This window comes from Gopherus evgoodei, chromosome 3 (assembly GCF_007399415.2).
Source record: "Gopherus evgoodei ecotype Sinaloan lineage chromosome 3, rGopEvg1_v1.p, whole genome shotgun sequence".
Classification (NCBI taxonomy): Eukaryota; Metazoa; Chordata; order Testudines; family Testudinidae; genus Gopherus; species Gopherus evgoodei.
Genome location: NC_044324.1, coordinates 5,150,113 through 5,173,380, shown reverse-complemented (window position 1 = coordinate 5,173,380; position 23,268 = coordinate 5,150,113). Strand labels below are relative to the sequence as shown.

General features: G+C 62.5%; 1 protein-coding gene across 1 annotated transcript in view; it reads left to right on the top strand.

The window, feature by feature from the left end:
* LRP1 (LDL receptor related protein 1) overlaps window positions 1–23,268 on the top strand; it is a 180,201-nt gene that overhangs the window by 130,862 nt on the left and 26,071 nt on the right. The window contains exons 38-51 of the mRNA XM_030554642.1: window positions 851–977; window positions 1,449–1,600; window positions 4,227–4,351; window positions 5,272–5,643; window positions 14,202–14,391; window positions 15,019–15,223; window positions 15,524–15,716; window positions 16,723–16,848; window positions 17,751–17,876; window positions 18,551–18,670; window positions 20,220–20,333; window positions 20,921–21,070; window positions 21,696–21,818; window positions 22,487–22,603. Coding sequence (XP_030410502.1) covers window positions 851–977; window positions 1,449–1,600; window positions 4,227–4,351; window positions 5,272–5,643; window positions 14,202–14,391; window positions 15,019–15,223; window positions 15,524–15,716; window positions 16,723–16,848; window positions 17,751–17,876; window positions 18,551–18,670; window positions 20,220–20,333; window positions 20,921–21,070; window positions 21,696–21,818; window positions 22,487–22,603 — 2,240 coding nt within the window. The remainder of the gene's footprint in view (window positions 1–850; window positions 978–1,448; window positions 1,601–4,226; window positions 4,352–5,271; window positions 5,644–14,201; window positions 14,392–15,018; window positions 15,224–15,523; window positions 15,717–16,722; window positions 16,849–17,750; window positions 17,877–18,550; window positions 18,671–20,219; window positions 20,334–20,920; window positions 21,071–21,695; window positions 21,819–22,486; window positions 22,604–23,268) is intronic.

Below are 23,268 nucleotides of genomic sequence, written 5' to 3'. Positions count from 1 at the left end.
AAACCTCTCCAGGCCTCAGCCAGCGGGGTCGGGCTGGGAGCCAGGACTCCTGGGTTCAGTTCTCAGCTCTGGGGCAGGAGTGGAGTTTAGTAAATTAGGAGTTGGGCTCCCAGGTTCTGTGCTTGGCTGCTGGGGGTCCTTTAATTACAGGACTCCCCAGTATTGGCCCAGGACTCCTGGGTTCTATCCCCAGTGCTGGGGGAGAAGTGGGGTCTAGTGAATTAAAGCAGGGGGGCTGGGTTCTGTCCCCATGTCTGGGAGGGGAGTGGGGTCTGTGGGTTAGAGCAGGATGGGGATCAGTAGGAGCCAGGACTCCTGGGTTCTCTCCCCAGCTCTGGGAGGGAAGTGGGGTCTGGTGGGTTAGGCTGGGGGCGGGTGACTAGGAGCCAGGTCTCCTGGGTTCTCTCCCCAGCTCTGGCCCTGACTTCATGCAGAACCTCGCCCCCCCCTGAGGATTAGGCCCAAAGCGGCTGCTGCTTCTGGGTGACCGTTTTGTGATACTCTCTGGGCCTTGTTTTCAGAGGTGCTGAGCACCCGTAGCTCCCCCCGTCTGGCAGCACCTCGGACAGTGCAGCCTGAGGCATCTCAGACTGGGCTCCCAAAACCACTGGCTGCTTTCAGGGACCTGCCCTGAGCCATGGAGGGGGGATCCGATGTCAGACGTGGGGTGAGCCCCTGGACTGCCAGACACCCAGGCCCACCCCTCGGCTGCAACAAGCCACTTCTCCTCTAGGCACCTAGGACCCCGAAGGTTGTGAGAGCGCCAGGGGTCAGGGGAGGGGGGCAATCCAAGTGCGGGGGGCATGTGCACAGCGGGGTCACTGGCGAGCCGTGCTCGGTGCCCCCACAGGTACCTGTTCTGGACAGAGTGGGGCCACTACCCCCGCATCGAACGCTCTCGCCTGGATGGAACAGAACGGATGGTCCTGGTCAACGTGAGCATCAGCTGGCCCAACGGGATATCGGTCGACTACCAGGTACGGCGGCCGCCGTGCGTTGCGGTGCTGGTAATGGATGCAGGCGGGTGTACGGGAGCAGCTGTCGGGTGGGGTGGATCTGAGCTACAATGGCCCATCCCAGGAGGGCAGGACACCAGGCGTGCAGCAGTTATCAGTGGGTCGGGACCACCCAAAATGCAGCCGTCCCCCTGCAGTGGGAGGGCCTGGAGGGCTGTGGAGCGCTGAGTGCAAAGCCATACGCAGCTGGGGCACTCGGATCTCAGGCCATCCTGCTGACCGGCTCGTCCAGTCCCATTGTTTCCTGCATCCACGTCTGGTATGTCTGTGGGGCGGGGCCCCGGCGTGACGTTCGGGCATAACTAATATTGGCTCGAGCTCTGCCCTTCCAACTGCTGCGTCCCAGCGCTGAGCCCCCGCGGAGGGGTGCAGCCCCCTCCCCCAGCCCCCGCTGAGCTGCGTCCACCCGGGGCGGGTTGCCTCCCCCTCCAGGACGGGAAGCTGTACTGGTGCGACGCTCGGATGGACAAGATCGAACGCGTCGACCTGGAGACGGGTGAGAACAGGCAGGTCGTCCTGTCCAGCAACAACATGGACATGTTCTCGGTGTCGGTCTTCGAGGATTACATCTACTGGAGTGACCGGTACGGGCCCCCCCGCTGCGCAGGGAGACCGGGGGGGGGGGGTGGATCTGGAGATGTTATGCAAATGAGGCAATGCCCCTGCTTTATATTTACATCTCATTTGCATAAAAGGCAATAATTCCCGGCATGCTCCCTATCTCGCCTGTGGTCCCCTGGGGGTCCTCCAGCACTCTGAACCATAGAGACTGCTGCCTAGAGTATACCCCTGACCCACCCAGAGCCATAGAGCGCCTGCCCGGTGCCGCTCTACCCACGCCAGTGCTGGAGCTCTATGGCTGTGGGGCAGGGTGGCCAGAGCTACGCTCTAGGCAGGGGCTCAGTGGTGTGGAGTCCTGGAGGACTCACCTGAGAGTGTGTGTGAGAGAGTGGGGGTGTAACCCCGAGGGGGTGTGAGCGTGGCTGTAGGGCGTGGGTGCAGGGTGTGTGTGTAATCCCGGGTGTGGGGTGCAACCCCGAGGGGGTGTGAGCGTGGCTGTAGGGCGTGGGTGCAGGGTGTGTGTGTAATCCCGGGTGTGGGGTGTAACCCCGAGGGGGTGTGAGCGTGGCTGTAGGGCGTGGGTGCAGGGTGTGTGTGTAATCCCGGGTGTGGGGTGTAACCCCGAGGGGGTGTGAGCGTGGCTGTAGGGCGTGGGTGCAGGGTGTGTGGGTGTAACCCCGAGGGGGTGTGAGCGTGGCTGTAGGGCGTGGGTGCAGGGTGTGTGTGTAATCCTGGGTGTGGGGTGTAACCCCGAGGGGGTGTGAGCGTGGCTGTAGGGCGTGGGTGCAGGGTGTGTGGGTGTAACCCCGAGGGGGTGTGAGCGTGGCTGTAGGGCGTGGGTGCAGGGTGTGTGGGTGTAACCCCGAGGGGGTGTGAGCGTGGCTGTAGGGTGTGGGTGCAGGGTGTGTGTGTGATCCCAGGTGTGGGGTGTAACCCTGAGGGGGTGTGAGCGTGGCTGTAGGGCGTGGGTGCAGGGTGTGTGTGTGATCCCAGGTGTGGGGTGTAACCCCGAGGGGGTGTGAGCGTGGCTGTAGGGCGTGGGTGCAGGGTGTGTGGGTGTAACCCCGAGGGGGTGTGAGCGTGGCTGCAGGGCGTGGGTGCAGGGTGTGTGTGTGATCCCAGGTGTGGGGTGTAACCCCGAGGGGGTGTGAGCGTGGCTGTAGGGCGTGGGTGCAGGGTGTGTGTGTGATCCCAGGTGTGGGGTGTAACCCCGAGGGGGTGTGAGCGTGGCTGTAGGGCGTGGGTGCAGGGTGTGTGTGTAATCCCGGATATGGGTCTGTAGGGGGAGTGAGGATGTAGCCCTGAGGGGGTGTGAGCGTGGCTGTAGGGTGTGGGTGCAGGGTGTGGGGGTGTAACCCCGAGGGGGTGTGAGCGTGGCTGTAGGGCGTGGGTGCAGGGTGTGTGTGTAATCCCGGGTGTGGGGCTGTAGGGGGAGTGGGGATGTAACCCCGAGGGGGTGTGAGCGTGGCTGTAGGGTGTGGGTGCAGGGTGTGTGTGTAATCCCGGGTGTGGAGTGTAACCCCGAGGGGGTGTGAGCGTGGCTGTAGGGCGTGGGTGCAGGGTGTGTGTGTAATCCCGGGTGCGGGGTGTAACCCCGAGGGGGTGTGAGCGTGGCTGTAGGGCGTGGGTGCAGGGTGTGTGTGTAATCCCGGGTGTGGGGGTGTAACCCCGAGGGGGTGTGAGCGTGGCTGTAGGGCGTGGGTGCAGGGTGTGTGTGTGATCCCAGGTGTGGGGTGTAACCCCGAGGGGCTGTGAGCGTGGCTGTAGGGCGTGGGTGCAGGGTGTGTGTGTAATCCCGGATATGGGGCTGTAGGGGGAGTGAGGATGTAGCCCTGAGGGGGTGTGAGCGTGACTGTAGGGTGTGGGTGCAGGGTGTGGGGGTGTAACCCCGAGGGGGTGTGAGCGTGGCTGTAGGGCGTGGGTGCAGGGTGTGTGTGTGATCCCGGGTGTGGGGGTGTAACCCCGAGGGGGTGTGAGCGTGGCTGTAGGGCGTGGGTGCAGGGTGTGTGTGTAATCCCGGGTGTGGGGCTGTAGGGGGAGTGGGGATGTAACCCCGAGGGGGTGTGAGCGTGGCTGTAGGGTGTGGGTGCAGGGTGTGTGTGTAATCCCGGGTGTGGGGTGTAACCCCGAGGGGGTGTGAGCGTGGCTGTAGGGTGTGGGTGCAGGGTGTGTGTGTGATCCCAGGTGTGGGGTGTAACCCCGAGGGGGTGTGAGCGTGGCTGTAGGGCATGGGTGCAGGGTGTGTGTGTAATCCCGGATATGGGGCTGTAGGGGGAGTGAGGATGTAGCCCTGAGGGGGTGTGAGCGTGGCTATAGGGTGTGGGTGCAGGGTGTGTGTGTAATCCCGGGTGTGGGGGTGTGAGCGTGGCTGTAGGGCGTGGGTGCAGGGTGTGTGTGTAATCCCGGGTGTGGGGGTGTAACCCCGAGGGGGTGTGAGCGTGGCTGCAGGGTGTGTGTGTAATTTGGGGGGGGGGAGGTTTGCAGTGCAGAGGTGCGTGAGATCCAGGTTGGCAGTGGGGGACCAGGGCGTGTGCACACTGGCGGATCGTGGCTGGTCACGGCGGGTGGGTGGGCGCGGTCCCTGCCGTGTGCAGTGACGTCTTCACGCCCTACGACGCCTCCAGCTCACTGACCTCACTCACCTTCTAGGACCCACGCCAACGGATCCATCAAAAGGGGCAGCAAGGACAACGCCACGGAGTCGGTGTCCCTGAGGACAGGGATCGGGGTGCAGCTGAAGGACATCAAAGTGTTCAACCAAGCCAGGCAAAAGGGTCCGTCCGGGGACTGGTGTGTCCAGCATGCCCCTGCCTGGGGCTGAGCAGCCTTGCGCCTCACTCTCCTCTGCGGGGGAGTTAGGTGCTGCGGATGGGGGGCATCTGCAGGCGGGGGCACCGGGACACGTTTGTAGGAGCCCGTTGACTTGTCTGCTCTCATGGAGGGATTTTACTCTTGTCTCTGTTTGCAAAGGCTGGGAATTATCTTGGGGCGGGGGGGGGGGGCAGTTCTGGAAGGGATATTTGGAAAAATGAGCAAAGTGCAACCCCACGCACAGGGGTGAACGTACCCAGACGTGTTCCCACTCCCAGTCACACGTGTGCACCCTGACACTCAAGGAGTCTCGCACTCCCTCCGCTCATGCCCCAAAGCAGCCCCAGGCGGTGTCTGCGCTACAGGCAATGGACCAGCACAGCTGTGCTGGGGGGCTGTGCCAGCGTATCCCCATTGCGTAGGCTGACGGAAGGGCCTTTGTCACTGGAGTACAAGTGCCACCTCCCCACACGACAGCCCCTGCCCTGATGGAAGCAGCCTGGTGTCTACACTGGATTTAGTTCAGCACAGCTGTGTTGGTTTCACGTCGCTGCTGACCTGACTTTGGAGTGTTGATTGAGGCCCAGAGCGTGTTCCGAGGATTCCTGCTCGCTTTCCCGCTGCGATTTCACCCCGCAGCAGCCTGCCCCCGCCAGCCCTTCCCTTCGGCTTGAATCAGGTTTTGCCCCCTCCCTTCTCTGGGACCATGGGGGAGACGTTAAAACACGTGACCTGGGAGCCACGTTCTCTGTGCTCGTACGGTCCTTGAAATGTGGGGCATGGGGTCCCCCCAGACCTTGGGGCCCACACACCCCCTCCAGTCTGCCACCCAAGCCCCCCACCTCTTCTGTGCGAGGTTTGATCCGTATTCTCCTCCCCCCAGGCACAAACGTCTGTGCCCAGAACAACGGCGGCTGCCAGCAACTGTGCCTGTTCCGTGGCAACGGGCAGCGGACGTGCGCCTGTGCCCATGGCATGCTCGCCGAGGACGGGGTGAGCTGCCGGGACTACGACGGCTACCTGCTCTACTCCGAGCGCACCATCCTCAAGAGCATCCACCTGTCGGACGAGAGCAACCTCAACGCGCCCGTCAAGCCCTTCGAGGATGCCGAGCACATGAAGAACGTCATCGCCCTGGCCTTCGACTACCGCGCCGGCGCCGCCGGCAGCAACCGCATCTTCTACAGCGACATCCACTTCGGCAACATCCAGCAGATCAGCGACGACGGCACCGGCCGCAAGACCATCGTGGAGAGTGAGTCCCCTGGGCCCTCCCTCGCTGCTGCCTCTGTCTCTCTCCTCCTCCTCCTCCCTCTGTCCCCTCTTCTTCCTCCTCGTCCCATTCCTCCCTCCCCTCCTCCCCGTCTCTCCCCTCCTCCTCCTCCTCCATCCTCATCCTCCCTCTCTCCCCTCTTCTTCCTCCTCCTCCCATTCCTCCCTCCCCTCCTCCGTCTATCCCCTCCTCCTCCTCCATCCTCATCCTCCCTCTCTCCCCTCTTCTTCCTCCTCCTCCCATTCCTCCCTCCCCTCCTCCGTCTATCCCCTCCTCCTCCTCCTCCATCCTCATCCTCCCTCTCTCCCCTCTTCTTCCTCCTCGTCCCATTCCTCCCTCCCCTCCTCCGTCTATCCCCTCTCTCCTCCTCCATCCTCCTCCTCCCTCTGTCCCCTCTTCCTCCTCCTCCTCCCATTCCTCCCTCCCCTCCTCCCCGTCTCTCCCCTCCTCCTCCTCCTCCATCCTCATCCTCCCTCTCTCCCCTCTTCTTCCTCCTCCTCCCATTCCTCCCTCCCCTCCTCCGTCTATCCCCTCCTCCTCCTCCTCCATCCTCATCCTCCCTCTGTCCCCTCTTCTTCCTCCTCCTCCCATTCCTCCCTCTCCTCCTCCGTCTATCCCCTCCTCCTCCTCCTCCTCCATCCTCATCCTCCCTCTGTCCCCTCTTCTTCCTCCTCCTCCCATTCCTCCCTCCTCTCCTCCCCGTCTCTCCCCTCCTCCTCCTCCTCCATCCTCATCCTCCCTCTCTCCCCTCTTCTTCCTCCTCCTCCCATTCCTCCCTCCTCTCCTCCCCGTCTCTCCCCTCCTCCTCCATCCTCATCCTCATCCTCCCTCTCTCCCCTCTTCTTCCTCCTCCTCCCATTCCTCCCTCCCCTCCTCCGTCTATCCCCTCCTCCTCCTCCTCCATCCTCATCCTCCCTCTCTCCCCTCTTCTTCCTCCTCCTCCCATTCCTCCCTCTCCTCCTCCGTCTATCCCCTCCTCCTCCTCCTCCATCCTCATCCTCCCTCTGTCCCCTCTTCTTCCTCCTCCTCCCATTCCTCCCTCCTCTCCTCCCCGTCTCTCCCCTCCTCCTCCTCCTCCATCCTCATCCTCCCTCTCTCCCCTCTTCTTCCTCCTCCTCCCATTCCTCCCTCCTCTCCTCCCCGTCTCTCCCCTCCTCCTCCATCCTCATCCTCATCCTCCCTCTCTCCCCTCTTCTTCCTCCTCCTCCCATTCCTCCCTCTCCTCCTCCGTCTATCCCCTCTCTCCTCCTCCATCCTCATCCTCCCTCTCTCCCCTCTTCTTCCTCCTCCTCCCATTCCTCCCTCCCCTCCTCCGTCTATCCCCTCTCTCCTCCTCCATCCTCATCCTCCCTCTCTCTCATCTTCTTCCTCCTCGTCCCATTCCTCCCTCCCCTCCTCTGTCTATCCCCTCTCTCCTCCCCTTCCTCCATCTCTCTGCTCCTCCTCCTCTATCTCTCCCCTCCCTTCCAGTTTCCTCCTCCTCCCCTTCTCCCCCATCTATCCCTCCCTCCTCCCCTTCCTCCATCTCTCCGCTCCTCTTCTGTCTCTCCCCTCCTCCTCCTCCTCCTCTGTCTCTCCCATCCCTTGTGGCTTTCTTCCTCCTCATCCCCTTCCTCCCTCCCCTTCTCCTCCCTCTATCCCCTCTCTCCTCCCCTTCCTTCCTCCTCATCCCCTTCCTCCCTCCCCTCCTCCTCCATCTATCCCCTCCCTCTCTCCCCTCCTCTTCTTCCTCTTCCTCCATCTCTCCCCTTCTTCCTCCTCATCTTCCTCCTCCTGATCTCAGTGTAAGAATTCCAGGGTAAAGCTTGTTATGGGGGAAGGGCAGTTGTTCAGGGATTGGCTGGGAATTTTCTGCCCAGGGCTCTAGAACCCCCATGGGGGCATGTCCTGAGTGCCGTCCCCATGGGTTTGTTCTAGAGCGGGGTGGCTGTATCGTGGGTCTCTGGAACGTGGGGGTGCAGGGGAGGAGACAGGCTCTAGAACGTGGGAGGTGCTGGCGAAGGATGCAGGTGGCCTGGGGTGTGGGGGGCAGGCAGGTGGCAGGGGGGCTCCAGAATGAGGGGGCCTCCATGTCCTGGAGCCCTAGAGTGTGGGGGAGGGGTGCATCCCGGTTTCCACCGTGCAGGGATCCCCGCACCCCAGATCAGTGAGAGCCGTTGGGTGCGGCCCCAGCACGCCTCCCTGCAGCGTGCCTGTCCTTCCAGTGGGCGTATCCAGGGACAGACCCTGTCCTCTGTCGCTTTCCCATCCTGCAGCCTCCAGGGGCACCGCGCCGCTGTGGCAGAGCCCGTCTTGCCGGCTCCGGCTTCCCTTGCTGTTGGATTCCCCAGCCTGGACTTTTTATCCTTAAAATCGTTTCTGTCCCCAGGCAGATCTGCCGCCTTCCCTGCCATCTGAGGCACCTTTGTCTTTCCCGAGAGACATAGCGAGGCTGGAGGCTGGCGTGCCAGCCCGATGGCTCATGCTCGAGCCCTGCTCTGGGCGTAGCTACAGCTGCCCCCTTGGGCCTGAGAGCAGCTGCTGACTGGGCAGCATCAGCAAAGAGACAGAGCCAGCTTGGGCAGGAAGGCCTGGGGCAGAGCCTCAGCTGGCGTCGCTCCATTGACCATTTACACCCGCTGCGGATCTGCCTCCCTTTGTGAGTGTGTGGGAGCGTCCTGTCCATCCATGTGTGTGCGTGAGCATCTCTCCGTCTGTGTGCGTGTCTCCGTATGTGTGTGTCTCTGTACGTGGTCTGTGTGCGTCCATGTGTGTGTCTCTGTACATGTCTGTTTGTGTGTCCGTGTGTGTGTGCATCTGTGTGTGTCTCCGTATGTGTCTGTGTGTGCGTCCGTGTCTGTGTGTGTGCATTTATCTGTGTGCATGAGCGTCTCTCCGTCTGTGTGTGTGTCTCCGTACGTGTGTGTCTCTGTACGTGTCTGTGTGTGTGTCCGTTTGCGTGTGTGTCTGCGTGCATCCATGTGTGTGTGTCCGTACGTCTCTGTATGTGTCTGTGTCTGTGTAAGTCTGTGTGTCTCTGTACTTGTATGTGTGCCTGTCTGTGTGCGTCAGAGTGTGTGTCTCTGTACGTGTGTGTGAGCATCTCTCTGTCTGTGTACGTCCATGTGTATGTCTCCATCCATGTGTCCGTGTGCGTGCGTGAGCCTGTTTCCATCCGTATGTGTGCATGTCTCTCCATCCATCCATGTGTGTGAATGTCTCTGTCCACATGTGTCCTTCCGTGTCATCATGCTTGTCTCTGTCCGTGTGTGCGGGCGCGTGTCTCTGTCCGTCCATGCGGGCGCGTGTCTCTGTCCGTGTGTGCGGGCGCGTGTCTCTGTCCGTCCGTGCGGGCGCGTGTCTCTGTCCGTGTGTGCAGGCGTTTCCGAGGAGATGAGGCCCCACAGCACAGCTTGGCAGCTCTCTGTTTGCGTTACATTTACAAGACTAAGCCACTCAGCCTGAACAAGCCCTTGGCCTCCCAAGCGACTGTTCACCCCGAAACCATTGGCTTGCACTTGCTTAGTTTTATTGGTTCCTACAGCTGTCGCCGTGCACGTGCCCAGTCCGCACCGCTAGGGTAAATCTCCCCCCAGCGTCATAAACTCGTTAATAAGCTGATTTACATTCACAGTGTGCTTGCTCCGCGTTTATTGCTCTGGCCGGGAAAACAGTTGTAATTGATTGCACCTGGGAAAGCGAAGGATTCGGTGGGTCGATCTGCGGTGAGGGAGGTGCCTAGCGGTTAAGACATTGGACTGCCGTGGAGGAGAGCGATGTTCAGTTCCTACCTTAGCTACAGACCCCCCCGGATGACCTGGGGCCCATTACTTCTCGCTTGGGTCAGTGTTCCCATCTGTAAAATGGGCTTAATCATCCTTCCTTCAGCTGTCTAGACTGAGCTCGTCAGAGCAGGGCCTGTGTATACAGCCTCCCGCACAGTGGGACCTGGGCTTGGCTGCGGCTCCAGGCACGACCGTAATAACGCTGCTTATGAATGTGAAGGCCCTAGAGCAGGACTGTGCCTGGGAGCTGAACTCCGTCTCGGCCTGCAGTGCCCCCTTCCCATTCCCATCGTTGGCTGCGCTGGCCCTGGGGCACCAATGGGAGCTGGGGGGGCAGGGCAGCCCGGAAAGCAGGGGCTGCTTTTACCCAGGAACCAGCCTGCACACACATTCTCAGGACCTGCCCCCTCTCAGCAGCCGAGGGAGGAGGCACAGCAAGGCCCAGAAAAGCACATTCAAATCGAAGGTTCCCTGCTCTGCGGGGGCTGGTTGCTGAACCCAAGGGCAGAGAGCGGGATAACCCTGCCAGGAAGGCCCAGCGTAGCCTCTTCCGGGTAGCTGCAGGGCAGCTCAGCGGTGGGTGAGCAAGCACCTGTGCACAGTGGAGCTCCTGTGGGGCTCCGTCTGCTCCATCCTTTCTCCCTCTCTCTTCCCCGGGAAGTGCTGTTCCCCAGAGGCTGCTGCGGCTGCGGCCCGTGTCACGGAGTGTGGGGCAGTCAGGGCCCTGCATCCCCCACTCCCTGCGATTCACTGGGACTCTCAGCCAGCCAGTAACACAGCAGGTTTATTAGACGATAGGAGCACAGTCCAGGGCAGATCTTGCAGGTACAGACAACAGGACCCCTCAGTCAGGTCCATCTTGGGGGGCAGGGAGCTTAGACCCCAGCCCTGGAGCTCCCTCCATTTCCCCAGCCAACTCCAAACTAAAACCCCCTCCAGCCCCTCCTCTGGCCTTTGTCTCGTTCCCGGGCCAGGAGGCACCTGATCCCTTAGTTCTCCAACACCTTCAGTTGGCACCTTGCAGGGGAGGGGCCCAGGCCATCAGGAGACAGGGTGTCGGCCATTCTCTGTGCAGACACAATCGCCCTGGCCCCCTAGGGCTCTGCAACAATCCCACCCCCTTATCCCACTGCCTAGAGACTTAAGAACTGCCTAGGGGAAACTGAGGCACCCACACAGTATTCAGAGGAAACATTAGGAACATTCCCACTTCATCACAGCCTGTTTCCCCAGAGTCTCCAGCCTTGCCTTATTCTGCAGCCTCTTCCATTGCTCCAGAACTGCCTGGATGTGAAGATGTAGACGGTCGGGTTGGGCACAGTGGAGGCTGGCGCCAGGAACCAGCACAGAGCTGGGAGGGCCCTATGGGAGTTTGCCAGCCCCCGGAGCAACAGAGTGTAGGACAGGGGCCAGCAGACCACGAAGGTCTAGCCGCAGCAGCCAGGCGTTGGTTTGTCCAGGCAGTGGGCGGGCGTCACCCTTCCGGGAGCACAGGTGCCCCAGAATCTTGGCCTGCATGGTGGAGATGACAGCCAGCGGGATGGCGAAGGACAGATGGCGAAGGACAGAGGGCCATGGCATACACTCGTTGGCTGGCATGGGGAGAACCACGAAGCAGAAGGATTGGCGAGTGGAGCAGCGGCCAATGCTGTGGCGGGCACTAGATGGCAGCGGCTACTGCGGGCGGGCACCATGCCCGCTGGCAGCGATAGGGATGCGCCACGGCCAGGAGGAAGGTGGTGGCGGAGGAGCTGGCCATGCCAATGAAATGCAGGAGCTTGCGGAGGCTGGCCCCGAAAAGCCGCACTTGCGTGGTGGCTGCCGCAGCGGCAAAGAGCATGCGGGCCAGCTGTGGCACGTCTGCCAGGCTGAGGTTGACCAGCAGCAGCACCGTGCCACGCCGGCGCATCGTGGGCTTCATGAGGATGGCGAACGCCAGCCTCCGGTGCCCCAGCAAAGCCATCTAGGGCGGGGATAGTGCTCCGTCCTTCCCAGGCCCAGGTCCTCCTCTCGCCTGCTCTGTTGGAGTCTGCAGCCTCCCTCCCGGCTCCTCCACCTCTCTCCACCCCCTTGCCAGCCCCCTCCGCTCGCAACAGCCCCCTACGCCCTGGCTGTTCCCCTCTCAGCATCTGTGTGCTGGATGTGGGGCTGTTGGGAGGTGACCATTGCATGGTGGTGGTAGGGTCAAACCGAAGCCCCACACATGGCGTGAAGTGCTGCTTGGCATCTCTTGGAGAGCCCCATTCCCTGTATCCTCCACCACACGCCTTCCCCAAATCCCCACCACGGTTCACCCTGCATTGCCCCTAAGCCAGGCTCCTCTTTTCAAAGCCATCCTCCCCGTCCAGCCTGCTGGTTCTCCGCAGCAAGGCCGTTTGCACAACCAAAAGTATCCCAGCGTTCTGGAGGCAGCCCCTTGCACGGCACGGAGCCGTTTCCTGCTGGGTGCATCCTGCTTCATGGCTGATCTGACTCGGGCACAGGAGCTGGCGAGCGGGTCGGAGCAAAGAGCAAACTCCAGCTGCGCGCCCACCCCGATTCGCCGTTCCGGAGCTGAGTCGTGCCGCGCAGGCCGGCTGCTGTTCAAACGGACTCAGCACCGTGCAGCAGCCCCGGTGGGACCTGACCAGCGCCGTGCGCCCAGCGGGACAGGCTGGAGTCGGCTGCATGCAAATCCCCAGCACCATATGAATATTAAACTCCTCGTCACCGCTCTCCTTCCTGTCCCTTGCCAGTCCTGGATAATTACGGACGACACTTTAATGGGATTTAAAGGCCCAGCAACACTTGAGATCATCCTGATTGTTGTGTGCACCTTGTTTACATTATTAAAGCGCGGGGCTTAGCGGGGACTAAGTGTCTCTCTGCAGAGCGGGGGCGCTGGTGGCGGCTGAGTCCCGCATGCCCCATTCGCTCTTCAAACACAGACTCGAGGCACGGCAGCGGGTGCGTTGCTCCCTTCAGAGACGGTCGCATTAGCTCCTGTTGTTTATTCGCTTCTCTAGTTGACCTGCACAAACCCAGCTGTGCCTGGCTGGTTCATTCCAACGCGCCTGGTGCCCGTGGTGGATCCCGGAACGTCTGGCTTAGCCCTTCGGCTCTGGGGCAGCTGTGCTGACGGGTACTCAGCTCGGGGATGCTGCTTGATGTTTTGTGTACAGTAAAGAGGGCGGTAGTGCCTCGCCAGACGCCGAGATCTCTGCAGAGAAGTTCTCTGTAACCCAAATTCAGATGGGAATTCAGGGAACCCCAAGCCCCCAGCTGTTCCCTGCATACACCCCAGGGAAAGGGGCAGGGCGCTCTACCCTGAGACCGGAAGAGAGAGGGTCCGTTCCCTGCTCTGCCTCCGTTCTCCCGTTGGTACCGCGGGGATAGCAGCACTGGCCTGCCTCCCGCGGGTGGCAGGATAAACGCTTAGCAACGGAGGCGTCCTCGCGCCATTGTGCTGGGGGTCAGAGAAGCGCCGTATGTGGCCAGCAGCATTCCTGGGAGATGCCGGGAGCATTTCCTGGGAGTTTATTTAATGCGATTACAGTAAACAGCCATCATGCCTCCGGAGGAGCTGGTGCCGGTGGTTTCCAGCTGCCGGTGCCCGTCTCTGAGGCAGTCAGCGGAACAGCAGAATGAATCCGAGCGACTTCAGGGCTGACACCAAGGCGCTAGGAATAGGGAAGGCTCATGACCTTGCTACCAAAGCCTGGCTGAGGCCTTGTCAAATCTGAGCCCAGCTTTACTGGCCGACTCCCCAAGGAGACCAGCGCAGAGGACGCACGAGCCGCTCCTGGTTGGCTGAGTGGCGTGTCACGCGTTTTGCACTAGTGTAAGTGACAGCACAGGGGTGGGACAGTGCTGAGAGAGCCCTTTGTCCCAGAACGCGCTGTGTCTGAGCCGGTGTCATTTCTGCGTCACTCCGGCAGAGTCAGCCTGAGCCTCTGGCCTCAAAGCCCATGTTAGAGCTGGTTTCTGCCCTTGCGATGGTGTGAATCCAGAGCCACCCCACTGATGTCCGCACAGCTTCGCCCTGTTCCCGTCAGCCTCCCGAACCGCAGCGTCGGGCTGGAGGTGGGGAAATGGCGATAGCGGAGGGGGAGAGGAGAGAGTCGGGGGGTGCTGCAGATGGCGGTGTGAGCACTGGGCATGGAGGGCTGGTCTCGAGCCTTCTGCCACTGCAGGCCTGGGGGTTCATGGAGATTTGAAAGTCTTTCCACTCCTGGGGGGGGCGGCGGGGGAACATTGCTGCAGCATTTCAGTAACATGACAAGTATCTCAGTGGCTTTGCATTCCCGAGCCCTCACCAGAGGTGGTACCGTGTGCACAGAGAAGTCAGGGCCTTGGTTTGCAAGTCTGTTTCCACAGGACGATGGCAGTAAAGGGCAGGGTGGGGGGCACGAGGGCACTTGACCTTGTTGCTCCAGGGGCTTTGCTATTGCACACCTGATGCGTGGGACCCTGAGCTGTCTGACTCCAGCCTGACCCCCTCACCGCTGCTGTTCGCCTGTGTCCCCCTGCTCCATTTCGCTGCCGCGCTGGTGTGTCGCCACCGAAGCGCTGGCCCACGTAGAGGATACCAGCTCTACTGCTGCTCCAGGCCGAGGGAGTTCTCCTGCAGCTCCGGGGCTGGAGTGCTGAAGGTCCCAGTTCCGAACTCGCTGGCAGGCTGGAGCAGGGAGGGGACGGCTCAGGGAGGAGGGGCCAGCAGCTGCGAAACATCTGGGCGCTGAGTGTGGGGAACGGCCTGGCTGGCGAATCTCATCCCGATCTGTGCCCCCCCTACAGATGTGGGCTCCGTGGAGGGGCTGGCGTACCACCGGGGCTGGGACACGCTGTACTGGACCAGCTACACCACGTCCACCATCACCCGGCACACGGTGGATCAGAGCCGCCTGGGGGCCTTCGAGCGGGAGACGGTCATCACCATGTCGGGAGACGATCATCCCCGAGCCTTCGTGCTGGACGAGTGCCAGAAGTAAGTGCTGGGGCCTCGTGCGGGCGAGCGGACAGCCTGTGCGCGGGGCTGGAGGAGAGCCCCCTGCCGCAGGCCTCAGCCTGGCTCCCCCATTGCCGGGGCTTAGGGGATACAGGCAGCCTCTCTGGGGCTTTGCCCTCTCAAGGGGGCTGCAGTGCCCTGGGTGACTAGGACACGTGTAACCGAGGGTAGGCTGGGCATAGCAGAGCTCATTTCACACACAGGCTGTGGGAACGTCCAGTCACGGGCATTCGGTGCTGGATCAGAGCCAGTGTCCCCTGGAGGGGACAGGCCCCGTGCCCCATTCCCTGCCCCCCTAAGCCAGTGAGTTCCCATCCTGGGGCCAGATCGGCGCCAGCACCACCTGGAGGGGAAAGGCCCCTTCCCCCATTCCCTGACCCCCTGCACCAGTGAGTCCTCTGCCCTGGGGCCGGATCGGAGCTGGTGCCTCCTGGAGGGGAAAGGCCCCTTGCCCCATTCCCTGCCCCCCTGCACCAGTGAGTCCCCCACTCCGGAGCCTGATCAAAGCTGGGGGCTGGAGCTCCCCAGTCCCAGAAGCCAGGCGGGCCGGCCCCAGGGGGATCCGCATGCAGCACCGCCCGGCTCAGCCCCCCTCTCTCCCCGCAGCCTGATGTTCTGGACCAACTGGAATGAGCTGCATCCCAGCATCATGCGGGCTACTCTGGCCGGCGCCAACGTCCTCATCATCATCGACCAGGACATCCGGACGCCCAATGGGCTGGCCATCGACCACAAGGCTGAGAAGATCTACTTCTCCGACGCCACCCTGGACAAGATCGAGCGCTGCGAGTACGACGGGTCCCACCGCTATGTGAGTGCCGGGGACGGGGGCCTTGCTGGAGGGCGGGGGCCTGGGACAGGACCCAGACCAGGCCTAATGAGAGTTGGCTGGATCCCCTGGAGACGGGCAGAGTGGAGCCAAGATCGGCGTTCTCACCACGGTGGGGCAGAGTGGGCAGTGATGGGCACTCGCAGGGCAGATGGCCTGACCCTGGGCACAGCCTCTTGTGAAGGGTAGGACCCCCCCAGTCCAGGGATTGTCCAGCGTTGGGGGCGGCAGCAGCCGTTGGTCCCGTCCACCCCCAGGCTAACCGTGTGAGGCACCCGGCAGGTGATCCTGAAATCGGAGCCAGTGCACCCCTTCGGCCTGGCCGTCTACGGCGATTACATCTTCTGGACGGACTGGGTGCGCCGGGCGGTGCAGCGGGCCAACAAGTACGTGGGCACCGACATGAAGCTGCTGCGTGTGGACATCCCCCAGCAGCCCATGGGCATCATCGCCGTGGCCAACGACACCAACAGCTGTAAGGGAACGGGCCGGGAATTCCTGCCTGGATCCCCCACTGCCCCTCGTGCCCGCCCTGCCCCATCCCGTCCCCTGGGCAGGCTGGGAGGGGTTCTCCCCATAGAGACCTGTCTCGGCCCCTCCCCACCTCTCCCATCCCCTGTGTGGGCTACAGGTGGGGATTTACCCCATAGAGACCTGCCCCTGCCTGTCCCGGCCCCTCCCCAGCTCTCCCATCCCCTGTGTGGGCTACGGGTGGGGATTTACCCCATAGAGACCTGCCCCTGCCTGTCCCGGCCCCTCCCCAGCTCTCCCATCCCCTGTGTGGGCTACGGGTGGGGATTTACCCCATAGAGACCTTCCCCTGCCTGTCCCGGCCCCTCCCCAGCTCTCCCATCCCCTGTGTGGGCTATGGGTGGGAATTTACCCCATAGAGACCTGCCCCTGCCTGTCCCGGCCCCTCCCTAGCTCTCCCATCCCCTGGGTAGGGTGGGAGGGTTTCGCCCCATAGAGAACTGTCCCGGCCCCTCCCCAGCTGTCCTGTCCCCTGTGCGGGCTATGGGTGGGGATTTACCCCATAGAGACCCCTAGCCTGTCCTGGCTCCTCCCCAGCTCTCCCATCCCCTGTGCGGGTTAGGGGTGGGGATTTACCCCATAGAGACCTGCCTCTGCCTGTCTCAGCCCCTCCCCAGCTCTCCTGTCCCGTGTGCAGGCTGGGGGGGGGGGGATTTACCCCATAGAGATCTGCCCCAGCCTGTCCCGGCCCCTCCCCAGTTCTCCCATCCCCTGTGCGGTCTAGGGGTGGGGATTTGCCCCATAGACAACCCCCTCCCCACCGGTACTGGTCCCGATCCCTCCTCAGCAGACTGCTGAGCCCCCCATTCAGCACAGGGGCCTGGCCCCTTGGCTCTGGGAACCTGCCGGCCAGTCCCAGCGGGAGGGATCCTGCACCCACCCCTGCCCTGGAGCGTTGGCTGGGGTCTCCGCTGGGCCTGTGTGTGACTCTGCTCTTCCCCTGCCCCTAGGCGAGCTGTCCCCCTGCAGGGTGAACAACGGGGGCTGCCAGGACCTGTGCCTGCTTACCCCCAAGGGGCATGTCAACTGCTCCTGCCGGGGCGAGCGGGTCCTGCAGGAGGATTTCACCTGCAAAGGTGAGCGCCCCCGGCTCATGCACCCTGCGCAGAGGGGAGCCCACCCTAGGAATAAAGGGGGAGGGGAACAGGGCTGGGAGGGGGATAAAGGGGAGAGAGAGAAGGAGGGGGGATGGGGAGGGGTGGTGCACATGGAAGGGGGATGCCAAGGGCGTGAACGTGACGGGGGTGCATGTGAATGGGGTGAACAGGGAAGGGGAGGGCAAGGTGCACATGGAAGGGGGGATGCAGAGGGCATGAATGTGGATGGGGGTGCATGTGGGTACGGTGCACGTGGATGGGGGAGGGCGTGGTACATGTGGAAAGGGAATGGGGAGGGCATGGTGCACGTGGAAGAGGGTGAATGTGGACGGGGTGCACGTGGAAGAGGGTGCATGTGGAAGGGGGATGCAGAGGGTGAATGTGGACGGGGTGCACGTGGACAGGGTGCATGTGGAAGGGAGATGCAGATGGCGTGACCGTGGACGGTGGGTGCATGTAGACGGGGGAGGGGAGGGCGTGGTGCACGTGGAAGGGGGATGCAGAGGGTGTGAACATGGATGGGGGTGCACATGGACAGGGAATGCACGTGGAGGGGTGCATGTGGACAGGGGAGGAGAGGGCATAGTGCATGTGGAAGAGGGATGCAGATGACGTAACCGTGGACAGGGAGTGCATGTGGACGGGAGGGGAGGGCGTGGTGCACGTGGAAGGGGGATGCAGAGGTTGAACGTGGACAGGAGGTGCACGTGGAAGGGAGATGCAGATGGGGTGACCGTGGATGGGGGTGCACGTGGACGGGGGTGCACGTGGAAGGGAGATGCATATGGCGTGACCGTGGACGGGGGTGCATGTGGACGGGGGAGGGTAGGGTGTGGTGCACGTGGACAGAGGCTCTTCCCTACGCTCTGTTCCACCCCCAGCCCTGAACTCCACCTGCAACGTACACGAGTTTGAGTGTGGGAACGGCGAGTGCATCGACTACAGCCGCACCTGCGACGGCACCGCGCACTGCAAGGACAAGTCCGACGAGAAGCAGTCCTACTGCAGTGAGGGCCTCTCGCACTCAGCTCCCCCCGGGCAGACTCCTGGCTCTGGGCTGGCGTACGGTCTAGTGGGGAGAGCCAGGGTTCTAGGAGGCAGCGTGCCGTAGTGGCTGGGATGGGGAAATGGGAGCCGGAGCTCCCGAGTTCTGGTCCCAGCCTGGAGTATGGTCTGGCTTGAGTGGGATTCTCCTGGGTTCTCCGCCGGGCATTTCACTTCACCTCCCCGTGCCTGTTAGCCAGGGCTGGGGCTTGCTGACCGTGCCGACGGGGGCGGCTCTATAAAGAAACGGCAGGTAACAGGTGCTGGGGACCCCCATTGTCTCCGAAAGCACCACGAGCGACCCGCACAGCTGGGAACATTGCTCTAGGACTCCAGCGTCTGAGCCGGGCGCCTGATGGTGCATTAGCCTGACTGAATGACCCTGTTCCTGTGCTTGGGGCAGAGCTGGGGGAGGCTGGGCCATCCCGTGGGGGGCCTCTGAGCCCCCCGATGCTGCTGTAATGCCCTTTGCTCGCCATAGTCCCCCATGGGCAGTGGGAAGCAGAGAGGAGCTGTCACGTGCACGTTGCCTTTGTGCCCAGCCTGCGGCCCTGGCTGGAAAGCCCCCTCGAACTGCAAACGAGGGGCCAGAAACCCCCTGAGCCCCCCAGCTCTCCTCTCCGCTCCTCCCCCACAGGCAGCCGCAAGTGTAAGCAGGGCTTTCTGCACTGCATGAACGGGCGCTGCGTGGCCAACGCGTTCTGGTGCAACGGCATGGACGACTGCGGGGACAACTCGGACGAAGTGCCCTGCAACAGTAAGTGATTCCCCTCCCCTGCCTGGCACTCGCGTGCCGTGGGCGGCTCCTGCCCCGGGTGGGCCTGGCTCTGTCCCAGCTGCCCTGTCGCTGCCGTCGCCTGCTGCATGATGGAGGCAGGACTGGGGAGCAGCGGATTGGAGGGCGGTCAGACTCCCAGCTCGAACCCCCACAGCCGCATTTCCCAGACCCGACCTCGGCGGGATTCTCTGCGCAGCAGAACAAATGGGAGCAGCTGTCTGCCTCGGCTTCTCCCGCCGTGGCTAGGAATCCCGACCCATCTCCCAGCGGTCAGGGAGATTCACTCGACAGATACTCAAGTGAGATGTGGGTATTTTGGGGCGGGGGGGGTGGTGCTGGAGCCATGACGTACCTGGAAAGAGAGACCCTCTGTCCCGAGGCGGTTTGCTGCGTACCTGGTGGCTCGGGGCTCTCTGTACATGTTGTAAGTAGAGGAGAGTTCAGATAACCCCGTGCCAGGGCTGCCTGGGCAGCTGTGTGTGCAGAGCACCGGCACATTTGCATGTGGGAGACACATACATGTACACACAAGTGCTGGCGTGTTTGCCCATGGGAGACACATGAGTTCAGGCATGTTTACATGTGGGGGACACATGTACATACACAAGCACCGGTGTGTTTGCATGTAGGGGACACACACGTGCGTGCGGGCATGTGGGGGACACACGTACACACGAGCATGGGCATGTTTGCGTGTGACACACATTTTGCCCAGAGAATTTTTGCATCAGTCCCAAACTCACCAATGTAAAGAGAAGCAGAGCCCCTTGTGGCTGGAGTCCGACCCCCGCTGGGCGCAGAGCACTAGTGAACACGGAGGCTCCGTTCCAAGCAGAGCCCCGGGAGGAGGCACCAGCTCACGTGTGTTCCTGCTGGGCAGGCAGGGTTGGCAAGGCCGTGCCGCCGACACCCGAGAACTGCTGATTTTGGCATGGCTGACACTGTGGCAGGAGGAATGTGGTGCCCTGACCAGAGTCGTGGCGTGTGCGCAGATCTGCATGCCGCCTGTGGCAGTCCTGCGTATTGTGGAGAGGGCCCTGTGCACATTGCCCAACCCTGCTCATGATCCCGGTGCACGAGGGGCCAGGTTCCCGGTGCTTCCTTTCCCTTGTCAGGCAGGGGCCTGGCAGCAGGGGTCTGAGTGTGGAGCCTCCTCCGGAGAGGAGCAGAGTGAGGGGCCGCTCCCAAAGTGTCCTGTCAGGCTGTAGGGGTAGGGGCACAACATGAGTGACAGTCGGGTCCTCCCCGTGCTGCCAGCTACACCTGGGCAAAGACTGCCAGGCCTGGTGGGAACGTTCTGCAACCGCTTCACCCAGGGGTACCTGGCCTGGGGTGCAGGGTCACAAACCCCTCTCGGAAGGACCAGGGTCCTGCAGGGAGAGCTGAGCACTCTGCCACTGAGCGTTAGCATGGGCAGCGTGCTCCCCATTGCAGTGAGAGCGAGGGGGGCTGCATGCCCCATTGCAGTGAGCATGAGGGGCTGCCCACCAAGCCCCCCCATAGCTCCAGTCTGCCCCCCTTGTTGCAGAGACCAGCTGCACGATGATGGAGTTCCGGTGCCGGGACGGGAGCTGCATCGGGAACTCGAGCCGCTGTAACCAGTTCATCGACTGCGAGGACGCGTCTGACGAGATGAACTGCAGTGAGTGTCGGCACCGTGCAGGGGGGACCTCCCCTCGCCCCCCCCAAGGGCATGTGTCCCTTCCCTTCCCTGGCTCAGAGCTGCCCCCACCCCCAGACCCTTCTGCCGGCCTGTACCCTGCAGTGAGCCGGTTCTTCGGGGGTGAAACTCGCCCGCGCTCCCCTCCCGACTGAGGCCAAGCCAGGTTATTGTGTCCTGGCAACAGGCCCGGCTGCCCTGTCACTTCCAGGCCACTCTGCACAGCCCCTGATGTGCCGCCTCCCGACAGCTCCTCAGAAGCACTTAGTGAGGTGCAGCGAAACGCTGGGCGTGGGAGACGGGCAGAAGGAATCGGCGTGGGGTGGGCAGGGCTGGTAGCAGGGGGGCACCAGGGCAGCAAGGGATCTTCTCCCTTGGCAGTGATAGAGGAGGGCTATGATGGGGGAGGGAGGACAAGTGTGTGTGTGTGTGTAACTGAGTGTGTGCACGGTGTGTGTGTGCATGTGCCCGTGCGTGTACTATTCGCAGAACATGCGGTGGGGTGGCGGCTGGGAGCTGGCCCCTGGCCCGCATGCCGAGGGCAGTAGCCACTCTGGGCTTTCCCATAGGCGCCACCGACTGCAGCAGCTACTTCAAGCTGGGGGTGAAAGGCCTGACGTTCCAGAAGTGTGAGCACACGTCGCTGTGCTACGCCCCGTCCTGGGTGTGCGACGGAGCCAACGACTGTGGGGACTACTCGGACGAGCAGAACTGCCCGGGTGAGAGCGGGGCTGGCCGGGGACGGGGCCAGGGAGCGCGGCAGGCAGCCATGGCAGGGCAGGGCACTGCTGGTCCCTAGCTCTGTGTGGTGAGGGGGGGTGCAGCTGTGTGGGATTAGGGGAGGAGGAAATGGCGCACGGCTGTGCTGAGAGCAAACGATTGCACACAGGGACGGGGAGAGGCGTCCCTGCCTGGGGAGTTAGTGACTATCTAGCCCCAGGGGACGGGTGGGGGAGGCACAGGGCTGGGATCAGGGAGGATACCCTGCTCTGCCACATGCTGTCCGGCTGACCTTGGGTACGTCCCTGCATCTCTGGGCCTCAGTTTAGTCCGTCTCTCGGACGGAGTCTGGGCAGCATCTCAGGGCCCGGGGCCCCTGTCCCGGTCAGGGTCCGGCCAGCACAACGGGACCCCCTCCCAGTCGGGGTCCGGCCAGCACAACGGGATCCCCTCCCCGTCAAGGTCCAGCCAGCACAGCGGGGAGGGGAGTTTCTCTGGGTGACCCCACACTGCGCCGGCTGATGGAGCTGTGTGCAGAGCCAAGCCCAGGGTTCGCTGTGCGGTGTAGCCAGGCTCAGCTGGTGTCACCGAACGAACCGTGGTGCCTTTCCTGCCCCCACCCAGGAGTGAGGAAACCCAAGTGCCCGGCCAATTACTTTGCCTGCCCGAGTGGGAGGTGCATCCCCATGACCTGGACGTGCGATAAGGAGAACGACTGTGAGAATGGCGAAGACGAGACGCACTGCAGTAAGTGCGTGGGGCGGGGAGCGTGGGGTTGTGGGAGGAAGAGCACAGAGGGGACAGACTGTAGTGAGCGCCCCCCCCCCAGTCGTGTTATTCCCGGTTCCTATGACGTGAGTGAGGATCTCACATCAGGGATCACCCGCTCCCCCCTCCCCGGGGCTGGGTGCTTAGCGCAGACCAGCCACTCCACTTTTCCCTTCTCTAAAGAAGAAAGACCCAATTTCCCAGCCTTGGCTTTATGGTGCCGTGAGCGCAGGGGCCCCTTACACGTTTGCACACGTCTTGTGCAACAGCTTCACGCTTATTTCGGGGCCGGCGTGAGTTGAGTGCGGGGAAGGTGACCCGACAACCCTTGAGTTGTCAGACGGCTGAACAGAACGATCAGGGTGGTGGTAGATACCTGTCTGGGTGAGGCTCTCGCTGGCCTTCAACTTGGGGGGCTGCTAGAACGCCAGTTTTGATCACTTAGAACCTATCAACGTGGAACTTCCACATCCAGCGTGCACCGTCCCCGTGATCCCCATGCGATCTAGGCCCTGCCTAGCGTAGAGCCGGTGGTGTCACCCACCCAGCCACCACTCAGCCCCATGCCCTGAGCCACAGCCACAGTCACCCAGCCGAGCGTCCTGTCCCCCTTGTTCCCTGACCGCCGCCTCTCCCTTCCCTCCCAGATAAATTCTGCTACCCTGTGCAGTTCGAGTGCAACAACCACCGCTGCATCTCCAAGCTGTGGGTGTGCGACGGAGCGGATGACTGCGGGGATGGCTCCGACGAAGACAGCCGCTGCCGTAAGCCCATCTCCCCTGCCCGGGGGGGTGGGGGGCAGAGAGAGGAAGGAAGCCTGGCAGAAGGGGGACAGGGGTGTCTCTTGGAAGTGCAAAGCCAAAGAGCCGTACCTTACCTTTGGGGGAGTGGGGACTAGTGGTTAGAGCAGGAGGGTGGTATGAACTCCAGGGTTCTGTTCCCAGCTCGGGGAGGAGAGGTATGTCTAGTGGTTAGAGCTCGGGGGCTGGGAGCCAGGACTCCTGGGTTCTGTTGCCGAATCTGGGAGGTTAGTCTAGTGGTGAGAGCAGCAGAGTGGGGAGTGGGGACTCTTGGGTTCTGGCACTGATTTGCCAGGTGACTGCCCTGTGCCTCAGTTTCTCTATTTGCAAAATAAGGGGGGATGGCTCCACCCCTCTGTGAGGGGGGCGAATGACTCACTGGGTTGCCAGTTCTTCTAAGACCCTTCACTAGAGGGGATGGTGGATGTGTTGCCTATTTCTGGGGCAGGCCGAGGGAGCGACTGCCAGCAGGTCCCCCGGGGTGGGGGTGGGGGTGGATTCACACTCAGGCAGGGTCCTGACCGCGTGGGCTGCTTTGGTGATCATGTGAGACAACCCCAAAGGGGCCCAGACACAAAAACTACCTGGCGTTCAGCTGAACGTTGCCCCCGCGCACGGAGCCAGTGCAC